The sequence below is a fragment of the Medicago sativa genome, chromosome 3, assembly GCF_051527215.1.
Source record: "Medicago sativa cultivar Bolivia chromosome 3, Bolivia_mono, whole genome shotgun sequence".
Lineage (NCBI taxonomy): Eukaryota > Viridiplantae > Streptophyta > Magnoliopsida > Fabales > Fabaceae > Medicago > Medicago sativa.
In genome coordinates this window covers 44,658,191-44,672,706 of record NC_140751.1, presented here as the reverse complement: position 1 = coordinate 44,672,706, position 14,516 = coordinate 44,658,191, and the positions used below count along the sequence as shown (strand labels likewise).

The 14,516-nt window shown below is 31.9% G+C and overlaps 1 protein-coding gene across 1 annotated transcript; it reads right to left on the bottom strand.

Annotated features, from left to right (window-relative positions):
* Nucleotides 1-168: 168 nt before the first annotated feature.
* Nucleotides 169-9,110, bottom strand: LOC146937648 (uncharacterized). The gene is made up of 6 exons (XM_085751849.1): nucleotides 8,809-9,110; nucleotides 6,926-7,285; nucleotides 6,010-6,378; nucleotides 5,089-5,307; nucleotides 931-2,928; nucleotides 169-691 (listed from the first exon to the last, which is right to left on the bottom strand). The coding sequence occupies exons 1-6, from the start codon at nucleotides 9,089-9,091 to the stop codon at nucleotides 351-353; spliced, it is 3,570 nt and encodes a 1,189-aa protein (XP_085607975.1). The 5' UTR covers nucleotides 9,092-9,110; the 3' UTR covers nucleotides 169-350.
* Between the last annotated feature and the right edge of the window lie 5,406 nt (nucleotides 9,111-14,516).

Here is a 14,516-nt window from a genome sequence, read left to right as displayed (position 1 = left end):
TTGTAAGAGGCGAAGATGGTGCTCGACTGACAATATTTGTGATGTACCAAGCTATGAGAGGCAATGATGGTACCCAACCTAGTGTGGAAAAGAGTTCTGGGTTGACATATGTGTACTTGACTTTATACATTATATTCATTTGAGAAAAACAAACAGACGGGCACGACGTTCGCGGTCTACACCGTAGTTATCAATAATTAATATGAATAACTTACATATAAAATTATATCCTCAAGTGTTATAAGAATTTTAAATGTAGTAATACAAGAATATTGAGAGGTTTCAAAATACAAGATAATATGTGATTTTATAGTCCAGTGACCCATAGATTTATTTATTGACATGCTTTTTCACTGGATGAATAAGATCTTAATCTTGATTAGTGATGCAGTTACATCTGTCATACTAATCCTTGCTTCTGGTGAATCTGCACAACATCTCAATGCTAAATCCAAAATAGATGATACATGTGATACAATTTCATCAGTTTCATTCCCATGTTGTGAGACTAAATTGTAATCCACAACTTCCATAACTGAATTAGGCATTGACTCACTAATCCATGTTTTTAAGGTTAATTCTTGTACAAACATTTCATTTGTTGGCTTCTTTCCTGTGAAGATTTCCATTAGCATTATTCCATAGCTGTACACATCTCCTTTAATAGAAATCACTCCCTTAGATCCATACTCTGTATACATCAACATTAATCACTAATTATTAAATATTTGATCTCAAACATAATAAAAATGACCAAATTTTTAGAAAAGAGTTAGTAATCAAATTTTCTTTCTTGCTAAATGTGTGTGTATTTTACAAGTTAGTAATCAAATATTTAGGTAAATCACTGTTATTTTTTCAAGTGAGTGTACCAAACTAAACTCATATTCATTTTATCTAATATGACATAGAAGAGAATAAATTAAGTACCTGGTGCAACATAGCCAAGAGTAGCTAAAGTCTCAGTGTGGATTTTAGAATGTCCTTCATCCAAGAGCTTGGAAATTCCAAAATCACTAACATGTGCAACCATATTTTCATCTAGTAACACATTACTAGGCTTCAAATCACAATGAACCACTGGTATTGAAGAACCATGATGGAGATACTCCAATGCAGATGCAACATCTATCATTATATTCAACCTTTGCAAGAAATCTAAACAATAGTTATCCGAGTATAACCATTTTTCCACACTGCCATTTGACATAAACTCCATCACCAATGATTTGAAATCTTTATTTGAACAACTTGTAATAACCTCAACAAGATTTCGATGTCGAAGAATGCGCATTGCATTACATTCTGCGTCGAAACTTTTTGATGTTGCTTCCAAATTCAAGTCAAGTACTTTAATTGCTACCATCTTCCCGGTAGAAAGCATTCCCTGATACACAGAGCCAAAGCCCCCCTTTCCAAGTAAGTTGCTCTCACTAAATCCATTAGTTGCTTGAACAAGTTCATGATATGAAATCCTTCTTGGAACCCCTAATTCAGTTGATAAACCCCTTTCAAGTGGATTTTCAACTTTTTTCTTTTTACGCATTCGAAGAATTGTGCATAGAACAACCAAAATGGCCAGCACAATTATAGGCAATGAGATTTTGATTAATAACATCTTTTTCATTGGCTTTTTCCTACTTTGTTTATCACATGGTGGCACTTGTAATCTAGCACTTCCACAAAGTGCTTCATTATGCATGAAAGATTGAGCTGTAAAGTTTTTGAAAGGTCCTCCATCAGGAATCTCTCCTTGCAATCTATTGTATGACAAATTCATGTACTTAAGATAAGAAAGTGACACTAAGGATTCTGGAATCACACCAGTTATAAGATTTTGAGACAAGTCCAAGAAATTGAGGCTTAACATTTCACCAATTGAAGTTGGGATAGTCCCTTTCAATTTGTTAGATTCCAAGGAGAGAATTTCTAAGGTTTTCAAGAAACTGATGGTTGTAGGAATATTGCTTGAAAATTGATTCCTTGATAAATCTAATAGTACAATAGCTCTCAAATTCTTAATCTCAAGTGGAAGATTTCCAGTTAAATCATTGGAGGATAAGTAGACCTCTAGAATATCTTTGAGATTCCAAAAGGAGGAAGGTATCTCTGAGGTTAACCTATTAGATCCTATGTACAACTTTCTAAGAGAACTCATATTTCCCAAGCATGTTGGTAACACTCCGAAAAGCTTATTGCTTGTTAAGGACAACTCACCTAAACTCCTAAGTTCGCAAATCTCATTATTGATGGATCCTTGCAGTCCATTCTGGTCAAGTTTCAAAGACTGAAGCTTATGTAACCCTTTAATTGTAGTAGGGATTGGTCCATTTAGATCATTCTTACTCAGAGATAAGCGAATCAGCTTGCTCATATTTCCGATTTCTAGTGGAATATTTCCACTAATTCCGCAAGAATTTGCCCAAAAGTTTTCTAAAGTTAAGTTTCCAATGGACTTGGGAAGGTTTGACAGTAAGCTATTCCCTGATACTTCAAGATTTGCAAGATATTTGCAACTTGCCAATGAAGTGAGGAAGTTGAATTCAAGAGCATCATCTATTAAAGTCAAATTAGAATTGCCACCTATAATGAGTGATTTGAGGAATCTTAAATTTCCAAAAGTGTTAGGTATAATTCCACTAAATTTATTCCAACTCAAATCAACTATGAAGAGGTTTGAAGCATTGGATATACTATTTGGAATTTTTCCAACAAATTTGTTTTTGTACATATGTAGCTCTTGTAGATTAGGAAGGCCAAATCCCATATTGGATGGCAGCATGCCTGAGATAGAATTTAGCTCAAGATGCAAAATTACCAATGTGGAAATGTTGAATAGTTTTGAAGGAACATGTCCACTCAAGCTGTTATTTCCCATTTGCAGAAGCTGAAGTTGATTGAGATTGCCAATCTCCATAGGTATCAAACCTATAAGAACACATCATGAGAAACAACAAATAAGCAAACCCACAAGTATATGATTAAGCAACATTTATTAAGAATTATTAAATAGGACCCACGGAAAATGAAGAGAGAGAGTGTCCTTTCATTTATATGTTGCTCAACATCTACTATTACATTACATCCAATGCGGAACTTTAACTCATACTTGACACACTAACATATCTCTCCTAAGTATGAGACTCTTTGCATCCAAGATCTACAACCAAGAACCACTTCTGGTTTCATAGAGCAATATTTTTGTTCATTTCTTTCGTGAGGAGAGAGAACGAAAATTAAAAAAATAAATTTGATGAAAAATGAATTTAAGCATGAGAGAAACGAAAAGGAAAAAAATATAAGGAGTGTGTATTTTATTTGTCCGAGTAGGAGGGCTAAAGTGATTTGCTGGTAATTTTATGGATTTAATTTGTTGAAGGAGTTGGATATTATTGGGTAAATATGCTACCAAAATATTAGACTCATTAAAAAATGTCACATCATTTAAACTGTTTAACGATCATGTATTTTGTCAACTCACATCTACATTTTTTTTCTTTGTCAGATCTCACCAAATACTAAAAGTAATTTTTTTTTGAAATAATTGAGGTTGAATAAAAAAATGCATGAAAGCAAATGACATCTAAAAACTAAAATTTAAAACAAAAAATTAAACAAATGACAGATAAAAACTAACAAAACAAATCATCATAATGTTAGGACCTACGTGAGAGTCTGCATTGGGTTGTATCATCATATTGGTCTAAGAGCAACCACACAAGTGAGATTGACATCACATTTTCGCTCAAAGTCTTAAGAGATTAAGTATATGACACATCTCACTTATATGTTGTTCAACATCTAATCTTGCATACATTGTAGAATTTTAACCCACATTAACATCTCTTCATTAAGTGTAAAATTGACAGTGTCTGTGATTCACCACCAAGAACTACTCCCACTATCCCACAATGTTGACCCGAGTGATGATATCGATGTTTGGCCTTTTAAAGGAGCCAACACTGATGTGGATCGACACATTGGAGAAACAGTTGTCATTAAAGTGAGAATGATATCACATTTTCATCCAAAATTTTAAGGCGTAAGTATATAAGTTTTTTCTCTTATTTGTTATTCAACCTCCTCTCTTATATTTAATGTTGGACTTTAACTGACACTTGATACATCACAATATTCTCTCCATCAAGTATGACGAATGTCTAGCCCGTGTTTGGCACATGTGTCCATACTAGTTCTCCATAAGCACTCATAGATTATACTCCACAATAAAGATGCATATTTAATGTGGTGCTAAATAGTTGAAGCACTCATCATTCTTTATAATCAAAATAACATAGAAAATATAGAAAAACATTTATTGAGAAAGGTCAACTCCTTAAATAGATCTCAACTATTTCAAGTGAATTAATCTTTACAATTACACCCGAAAGATATCTATAGCTTAAAAAAATAGAAAACAATAAACTATCATTTTCCGTCTTCTCTAGTATTTTATTGGAGTCAACATAGGACTTGATAGCTATATCATATATATGCATTTAAAACTAGGGTTAAATATGTTTGTAGTCCTTACAAAATTACAATCTTTCAAGTTTAGTCCCTACAAAAAATTTATTCACTTTTAGTCCCTATTTTCATTTTATAGGGGTTATTTTAGAGGACTAAAAGTGTCCATTTTTTGTAAAAAGTTTCAAAATAGGGACTATTCTTACAAACTACTAAATTATGGAAGACTAAAATTCCCATTAAAATTTTATAGGGACTAAACTTGAAAACTTGTGATTTTGTAGGTATTAAAAACATATTTAACCCTTAAAACTATATAGAAGTCAACAATAGTTGATAATATGTGCATGTTAGTTTTGCCATTAGGCTTTTTAAAATAAAAAAATACGAGGAAGACTAGCAACACACATTGTAACACACATTTTTCAATACACTTTCTTTGATTGGTTAAAATTCACATGAGTCCCTCAAATCATGTGGGTCCCATTCGAATTTGACGGGTCCTATGTGAATTTTAACCAATCAAAGAGTGTGTGTTGAAAAGTGTGTGTTAAAATGTATGTTGCTAGCATTTCTAAAATATATATATATATATATATATAAAATTGTGGCCGGGTATACCTGTAAAAAAGTTGTGTTGTAGACCTAAGATTCGTAGCGATGTGCAATTGCCAATTGATCCCGGAATGCTTCCTCCAAAATTATTAGACACTAAAGTAAACATTTGTAGCTGAGGAAGTTGTTGACACATCTTAGGTGGAAGGTTTCCATATAAATTGTTGTTGTCAAAGTTCATATCTCTCAAAGAAGTGATATTGAAGATGGAGAATGGAATTTCACCTGTGTACATGTAAGTATGTAAAACAAAATATAAAAGAATTATTTATCAATGCAAGATTTGGTCCACAAAACAATGATTTTTCATTTTTCTGTCTTAATTTTCCAAGTCTTCGACTTCTTCGTTGATGCTTTTCATTTCCTTCACGCATCTTCTTTCTTTAATATTTTCCTCAAGTCTATGTCTTCATGTATTTGTAAACTTCTGCACTCTAAAATCCTTTGCTCATATTTTATTTTAGAATCAACCCTCTCTGAACTACATTCTTTTCTCTGACTTAATAGACTTAGGGAAGACCTATCATCACATTGACAACGAGAGTTGAATCCACAACTTTACATAACAATCAACTTCTTATCAACTGAGTCAATTATTTTTAACTAATTATTATATTATTTTGACATAGTACCTTGTTCTCTAAATATACATTCAATTTAAAAATAATGTCTCTTAGATGCATTAATTATATTATTTAAAGAAAATACATCTAATTAAATTTACTACTTTTTGGTGACATTTTTAACTAAAACATTAAATAAACAGTAATTCTGGAATATCAACATATAAAATAAATAAATTTAATACACAGCCTAATTTTTTTTTAAATATATGTGAAAGTGATGAAGTTGAAAATTTTGGAGCATACAACTTTAAAGAAACAATAAATAAGTACGTCATCATGTGATGGAGAAAAAGTATCTTACCCTCCAAGTTGTTGCTATGAAGATACAGATACTGAAGCTTGGTCAAGTTTCCAATGTCAGATGGAATACGTCCTTTATCAAAATTATTGTAGGATAGCTCTAAATCTTCCAACTCTTTGCAATAACGCCAAATATTTGGAATTTTACCAGAAAAATCATTTTGATAAAGATAGAGTAATTTAAGATTTGGAAGCCCTTGACAAATATTTGATGGAAGAATACCAGTCAGGTTATTAAAACCAAGCGCCAAATATTGCAAAGATGAGCTGTTGAACATTAATGTTGATTTTATGTTGCCGAAGAGTAGATTAAATTGAAGGTTCAACATTGTCAAGTGTGTAAGATCACCAATTCCTTTTGGAATTTCACCTTTTGTTCCACATAGATAGATGAAAGACATTTATCATGATTCATATGTTACTAAATATCATATAATGCATGATTAATCAATAATCCTATATTGTGTTTCTTTTCATCCTTATATTCTAAAAAATCACACATTTCTGCCTACTTTGTAAAGAAATACACCTCTAGATAGAGCACAATTTTTTTACATATGTGTATATGTAAACGCTAAAGTTATGTTTCTTTCTTGAGGAAATATCTAAAGTCATGTTGGGAGTTGAGGAAAGTTTTATCAAATAATTTTAGAGAAAGTGAGAGATTATTCTTGTATATGATGTTAGGTTAGTGTGGTAAGAATCTCGGGGTTCGAACCTCTGACCTTGCATATATTAATTATGCATTGTCTTTACCAACTGAGCTAAACTCACGAAGACATAACATGTTGTCCTAGAGTATCATATATTCATATGCAACGTGTAAGACCTAAACTAACAAGTAAAGTTAGTCAAACTCAACTATATATTCACATGCATGTAATTAAGATGTTGTGTAATGGTGTGAGTATAGATACCTGATAAGGAGTTTCTAGCTAAATGGATTTCTTCAAGTGTAGACATGTTGGAAATTGTTGTTGGTATGACTCCTTTGATGAGATTTGATCTTAAATCTAGGTACTTTAACATTGACAAGTTGGATATAGATTGAGGAATAAATCCAACAATATTATTATAGCTAAGATCCAATTGTTGAAGTTTTGATAAGTCTCCTATCCTTCCGGGGATTTCTCCAACAAAATCATTGTAGCTCAAGTCCAATTTCTTCAGTCTCTGCAACTGAAGTAACTCTTGTGGCAACTCACCATGGAAACTATTGCCTTGTAGATCAAGAATAACAAGGAAAGAGAGATTTCCCAATTGTGAGGAAATTGTACCTTTAACCGGTGGCGAAATTAGCATGAATTTTACAAGAGGTCAAATATAAAGGACAAAAATATTATTAAATTAATATATTTAACTTAAGTATTAAGCCAAACAAATACAATAGTTTTTATATATATAAAATATAGAATAGATTAACACGAAAGAAATATATTTAGGAAAGTTGAGATCAATGAGGCTTCGACAAATCAATTTTAACAAAATGTTTTGTTTTGACATAATAAACTGACTAACAATCTTTTTTTCAATGTTCCCCTAAAAAAAATCTATTTTACAATGTGAAAATTTTAAATTTTGCAAGAAATTCACTGTTCATTTTGTTTTTTAAATCTTTCTTTTAAGTTGTTATAAAGACTGAAATTGTCAAAGAAAACAAATAATAAACCGAGAGTTAAATATATTTTCAGTCCTTATAAAAATGGCACTTAGTCTCTACAAAATTATCTTGCTAATATTTTTTTTAGGGGATCTTGCTAACATATTTAGTCTCATTTATTAAATTAATATATATTTTGGAATGTTTTCTTGCATGTATGTTTAAAACATTATAAAATAATTCCCCCACAATTATTTATTTATTTTAACACATGACGAATTAAATATGAAATTTTTAAACATAAAAAACACAAGAAAAAGTTAACAAAAATTTAGATCTAGAAATTAATTTTTGTGGTAGCAGCCCTTTGCTGCTCCTCTTTTTGGTTTTAAAAAAAATTGAAAATAATCTTTGAACTAATTTTTTGTGGAAGTTCGTTTTTAATAATTTTATATACATAAGTGCAAAAAATGGTACAAAAATATATGTTGACTTAACAAGGACTAAAAGTATTTTTGAAATAATTTTTTAAGAACTAAAAAATACGATTTTTTTATATGGAGACAAAAAACAAAAATTGATCATCTTATAGATACTAAATATATTTAACCCATAAACTTGTCAATCAATTGATAATTTTTTTAATTTTCAATTTCTACTCAATTTTTACAAATAGAATTGATTAGAGTGGCTAAATTTATATTATTAGGATAGCTTAATATTTTAAAACATACTTTCTTCAAAAAATATATTTTAAAACATACAAACTTATAGAAAGAAAAAAGTGTTAAATAAGTTTTTCGTTTATAAAACTATAGATAATTTTGATTTAGGTACCTAACCTATAAAACAAGATATTTTCACCCTCCCAAAATTTTCAATTTCGTTTTTGGTCGGTAATAGACATGATTTGACATCTCTTAGATATTATATGAACATATAAGAATTGAACATAATAGATAAATACAAGTTGAACATATCTTAAACATAAAAAGAATCATAACATTGACATTAATATGAACATAAATTGGTCGTTAGGGACAAAAAAACAAATAGGAAAATATGGGGAGAGTAAAACATCATATTTCATATACTTTAGGATTAAAATAAAAAAAATTATATTTATATGCACAAAATTTTTATTTGATCCAAGAAAAAAAATGCAAAGCTACTGTATTCATAAACAAGGCTACGCCCTACCTTCAAGTCCCATATTACTAAGATTCAATGCCTTTACTCTTCCATGATGCTCATCACAAGTGACACCAACCCAATTGCATGATGAGAAAGATGTAGAAGAGGAGATTGACCAATTACTAAGTATGTGATAAGGATCTAAGGTAATAGAGGATTTGAATGCAAGAAGTGCAAATTCATCAGTGGTGATGTTTTTATTAGTACTCATAGCGAAGCAAGTGAAGAAGTAATAATGCAGTGAGACATAGAGAACATAGAGACAAGAGTAAGAACATAGTCTGGCCATTTTTAATACGATGTATGCACGAGTACGTCTAAGCGACTGACGAGGATATAATATTTATAGGCTGATGTCTTTTTCTTCAAAATAAAAAAATATTTTTTCTAGAACCCAAAAAAATATATTTTTCTTTCTATTTACTACAGAAGTCAAGAAAATTTCACTTTTTTAATTATGGGGTGTTTCCGCGTTATTGTACAAGAAATTTAATTGTGGGGTGTTTCCGCGTTATTGTACAAGAAAACTAAGTCAAATGAGCCTGCTATTGTGATTAAATATGTTCTGGTCTTTTTTTTTTTTTTTAACAAATCAAAATGAGATTAATAACACCCATCAATGTTTCCACCCGCATAAAGTGTGCAAAAGGAGGAACACCGACAATATTTACAAAGTCACAATGATACTCAAAAAAAGCACCAACCAAAACAGTTGCGAACCAAATAATTTTGAAGCATAAATGAGTAATTCTTGGCATGCCCGCCATCTTAGTGAACTAAATAAAATGATGTCGAAGCTCACCTTCATGTATCGAAAAAATACCTAACCACTTCCACACCTAATACCACAGCTCACTCGAGATATTGCAATGAAGAAAAAGGTATTTAGCAGTTTCGGTTGTACCACACCCTCGCACACAAGCCGTGTCAGTTGAAGGCAAGACTCCACGATGCAACAAATTGTCATTCGTAGGAACTCTGTTACGGAGCAAGCGCCACATCAACAATGACACCTTTGAAGAAATTGATTTATGCCAAACGTCGTCGACAAGAGTCCTATCTAACATGTCACCAGTATTAGTAATAAACCGATAGGATTCCCGCACCGAGTACCCGTGAACTGGATCCAATTGCCACCTCCAAGTATCATGAACATCATCCTGCAACACAGTGGTATGTAATAAAAAAAACACTCCCTCAAGCTCTCTTCTTCCCACACAAACAACCGACGCGTCTGACTCAACACATTGCATACTCAAGACAAATTTTAGTCATTAAACAAAATTCATTCTCAAATATATTTTGTGATTGTTTCAAGTTAATCCTCTAAATATCTTTTGTAATAAATTTTTTTTATGCCAAATAAAATATTTTTTATTTTTTTTAAGCAAAAGATTAGGTGCAGAGAGGCTCTCCTACTGCAACACCCAAATTATATATTAGAAAAGAAACAAGTACAAAAAGAGGGGGGGACATAAACCAAAACTTTCAAGGAAGGAAAAAAAAACAAAGAAAAATCAAATCTTGTAAACCTTTGGGAGCACCTACCCTAAGCCTAGTAGCATAATTCCCATTTTTAGCTTCAGCCTGGAGCTTATGCTTGTTCTTTTTTTTTCCTCGGAACCACTAGTTGAAATTGTTGGTTATCAATTGTATTTGCTTCATTCAATTTATCATTATGATTCATGCTAGCCCATGATTCCATCAGAAACTCCATATCTCGCTAAACCACATCAGGAATAGTGGGATCTACAATAGCAAGTTGTTGATCAGAGTTTGCCAAAAAAGATGAATCTGCTATTACTTCATCAAGATGCTCGTCATGAAAGAAGGTGTCTACTGATTCTGAATCCTCATCACAATTCATATCATTCTTTTCTTGATCAGGGATGGATTTTGCTTTATAGTCATCCATATTTTGTAGTTTGCTAGGCTGCCGATGTTCCTTGATTCCATTATCTTTATTGCTTTAACCATATTGCGTTGGAGTAGTTAATATTCTAGGCTTGTGACCTGATGACATCTTGTCATTACGTAATTTTCTATGTATTTTTATCACAAAATGGAGTTCACAAGGAGACTTATGCAGCAAAAAGAGCAGAAAAACTGAAGGAAATGCAAAAGGAAAAACGTGTCACGATTTCATGGAAACGTGACACGATTTGGGAAGCATCAGAATCATTGATTCTACATTCAAGGAATGTGTCATGATTGGTAAAACGTGACACGATTTGGTGAAACCCTAATTCAGTTTCTTGCTCCACAAGGTGAAAACGTGTCACGATTCACTTAAAACGTGAAACGATTTAGGCGAATTTTTGTGCCTATTTAAGCTGAAGTCTATTCCAAAAACAAGGGTTACGAATTGAAGAGAGCAGAGTGCGATTTTGAGACTACAAGACGGCCAAGAAGGACGATTTCTTCATCCTTCCATCAGTTTGTGTATGTTTTAATTCCTCTAATGATTATGTTATTTGTAAACACTGTTATGAGTAGCTAAATCCATTAGAGGTTAAGTCTGAGATGATTCTTTGTAACCCTAATTGATACATGATGCTGTGAAACTCTATTTATTGTGAATGATTATTTAGTCTTTATTCAATTCAATTGTTCTTAATGCCTTTTATATCCTGATCAAATATAAACATGATTTAGTGAGAACGAATGACTACTGACTATAGCTTTCGACTTAGACCTAATTGAATTGTTCTAATAAACATGGTTAGTCTAGGAATGGATAATCGTTTGTTAGTGATATTAGGTTAATGTGCTTAAACCTTCAAGGATTATTAGACCACCTAAGGAATTAGGGGCTGTAGTTTGAGAAGAGGGTCCTAACTCAAGGGATTGATTAGGACTATTTTGTTAACTATTGCGGGACTAGAAAATCATTCATAAGAATAGGTGCAACATACCACTTAGGGGAACATAGATGATTCGAAAGACCTAAACTCATCTATCTCTTATTCTTAAACACCAACTTTATTTTCCGTCATTATTTTTATGCAATCAAACCAATCTACTGCCTAGTGGCAAACAAAAATAACTTTTATACATCCTAAGTTCCAACGTAATTGAATTATTGAGATTAAAAACAATCCTCGTGGGATCAATATTTTTACTACTTCGATAATATTTGGCGCACTTGCCAAACGTCTATCATGACCTGGAACCTTCTTGGCAGGTTGATCCTTAGGAGGATCCACTCTAGTACCATGTTCCTTTAACTTTAGCTTATTACAACTTGCTATACCACATGTCCAATAGATTGACAATTTGTGCAAAAATCCGACATTTTTTCATAAATGACAGGGACATAGAATGCAAAACCTTCCCTATCAATAAGAATGGATTCATGAATTCTTTTAGAGAGGTCCAAATCAATCAACCCTCTAGCATAATGCCTAAACAACCTGATTTTTGTAGCATCATCTGGTGAAATTGATGTTCCTATACCATTCGCAATTTCAAAGAGGGTTTGATGAATCTAATATTCTTGGGGAAGGTCAATAAGTCGAATCCACACTTGAGCATGAGTCTGCTTTTGTGTTTTGGCCCTGAAATCAAGGGAGGCTCAAGATCCCAGGTTTAACTTGACATGTACCCATTTTCCACACTTTTTGAAGATCATCATGGTTAGAAAAGCTGAATTCAAAAAATCCCTTACCTAAAGTCGCTAATTTCCATGGAGCAGAAAGTTTCCAAAGGTTTGAGAGTTTTACTAGAAGTTCACACGCATAAAGTAGCTTTTCCCCTTCGATAGGATCATTCTACTGTGCAAGTTGTTCTTTGTGCAACTGTGGAGTCGCTTGAGATGCAACTCTTCTGTGATTTTGATTGAGATAGAATCCTGTTTGATACAGGGCAAGGGCAACCGACTCAAATGCACCTCACATTGAGAGGACAATGCTTGAGCGAAAGTGTTTACTGGTGTTTTTGGTAAACAATAAGACTAATTTTGATTATTACAAGCAGGATCAAACCATAAATCCCAGAACAAGTTGTGCAATCTTTTTTCTAGAAAATGTGAATGTTCTTCGTATTCATAGTTTGCTTTATGAACAAGATGAAGAAAATTGTTTTTAGGATGAAGATATTGTCTTTGGACAGAAATCAGTGATGTGAAACAAGTAAAAGACTTATAGTTTAAATGCAGGAACTTAAAGAAATGTAAATTGCATTACATTGAATTAAAAGGTGGTTCAACAAATCAAGTGACATACATTCAGACTCTTTTCTCTCTACGCTGGGTACTTTGAGTAGTGTTTGAATTCAATAAATAAGATTTGTGACCCGTTTTTCCTATAAAAAACTACTATATATACATAGATAAAATAACTACAAAACTAAATTGCTAAGAACTACATATCTTCGATAGGAAACTGCATGCCTTCCACGTGTCTGGACACTTGAAACCAGCTTCTTCACAATCTAACTGCTTGTCGAATTACAACTTTATGTCAAAAGCTCTTAATACCTGTCGAACCCAGCAACTTCCATCATGGACTTAGAGGATTTTACAGGTTTAAACCTTTATTTACCTGTCGAATATACACAAGATAAAATATTGACCAACAGAAAGTTCGATGTAATAAATTGTTCATTTGAGTCATAAAATAGAATGCCTATAATGTTGCCTTTTACCATCAAGCTTCATTAATTAACAGGTGCTTACATGGCTGTTTTAATGCTACTGTGGCAAGTTTTTTTTCGTGGTGAAAAATATATTGTTGCAAGTTCAAATAAGCAATATGTATTTTCTAATTGATTTTTACTTAAAATAAAAAATTATGAAGTTATTCATCTTCTACAACACCTTCATCTCAATATTCGTCAACCTTAATGCCTCAATCCAGAGAATCCAGAAAATGAAAGAAATAACTTCATTATGTCAAGCACAAATTGAGAATTACCAAAAAATCAATGAAAACTTCTACTCAAATACAACTAACATAAACCGATAAGGATCTATGTGGAATGATGAAACAAAATAATCGAGGCAAAATGGAACCAATAAAAATTTCATTCTATTTGTCATTTAATTGTTTAAAGAGTGGATAGAATGAAATGTGTTATCATTTTTTTATGAGTAATGATATTTGTACATCTAATTGATGACAACTTTGGTGACAACCTTGCTTTTCTCACTTCTTATTGGTCAAAAACAATGAAGAGAGAAAAAGGAAGAGAGAATAAGAATGTCATGTGAGTATGAGAGAGAAAGTTGTCCAAAAGTTGTTGCAAAATGGTTGTACAAATATCACTTCTCTTTTTTTATTCCATTTTTGCCGTTGTTAAAAAAACATCATTGGTTTAGAATAAAAAATATTAGCCGTAATTTTTTTTATTAAAAGATTAAAATTTAATAGCTTGTATAAACTCATGGGCACTTGTACGATGTAGTTAGAAAACTGACTTTTTTGAAAAAAATTATTTTATTTAGTTAATAGGATAACTGTTGATGCCATGTCAACTAGTGTATTGCTGGTAGATCATTGTAAGTCTAAACTTTTCCTTATTACAAAGCAGTCATCATAGAAAACATTAATTACTTTTGATTTATTAATTTATTTTATTTATTAATTATGTAGAAACTCTTTAATCATTTTTAAATTACAATTTCACTGTTCTCGTGAGCTTAGCTTAGTTGGTATGGGCAATACATAATATATGCAAGGTCTGGGGTTCAAACCCCGACAACCACCAACACCAAA

Excerpts from the sequence above, each read along its gene's own strand:
- LOC146937648 (XM_085751849.1), bottom strand. The coding sequence starts at position 9,091 with ATGGCCAGACTATGTTCTTACTCTTGTCTCTATGTTCTCTATGTCTCA. Across the intron at positions 5,308-6,009 it reads TCATAGCAACAACTTGGAGG|GTGAAATTCCATTCTCCATC; the intron begins GTAAGATACTTT and ends ACATGTACACAG. Across the intron at positions 2,929-5,088 it reads ACAACACAACTTTTTTACAG|GTTTGATACCTATGGAGATT; the intron begins GTATACCCGGCC and ends GTGTTCTTATAG.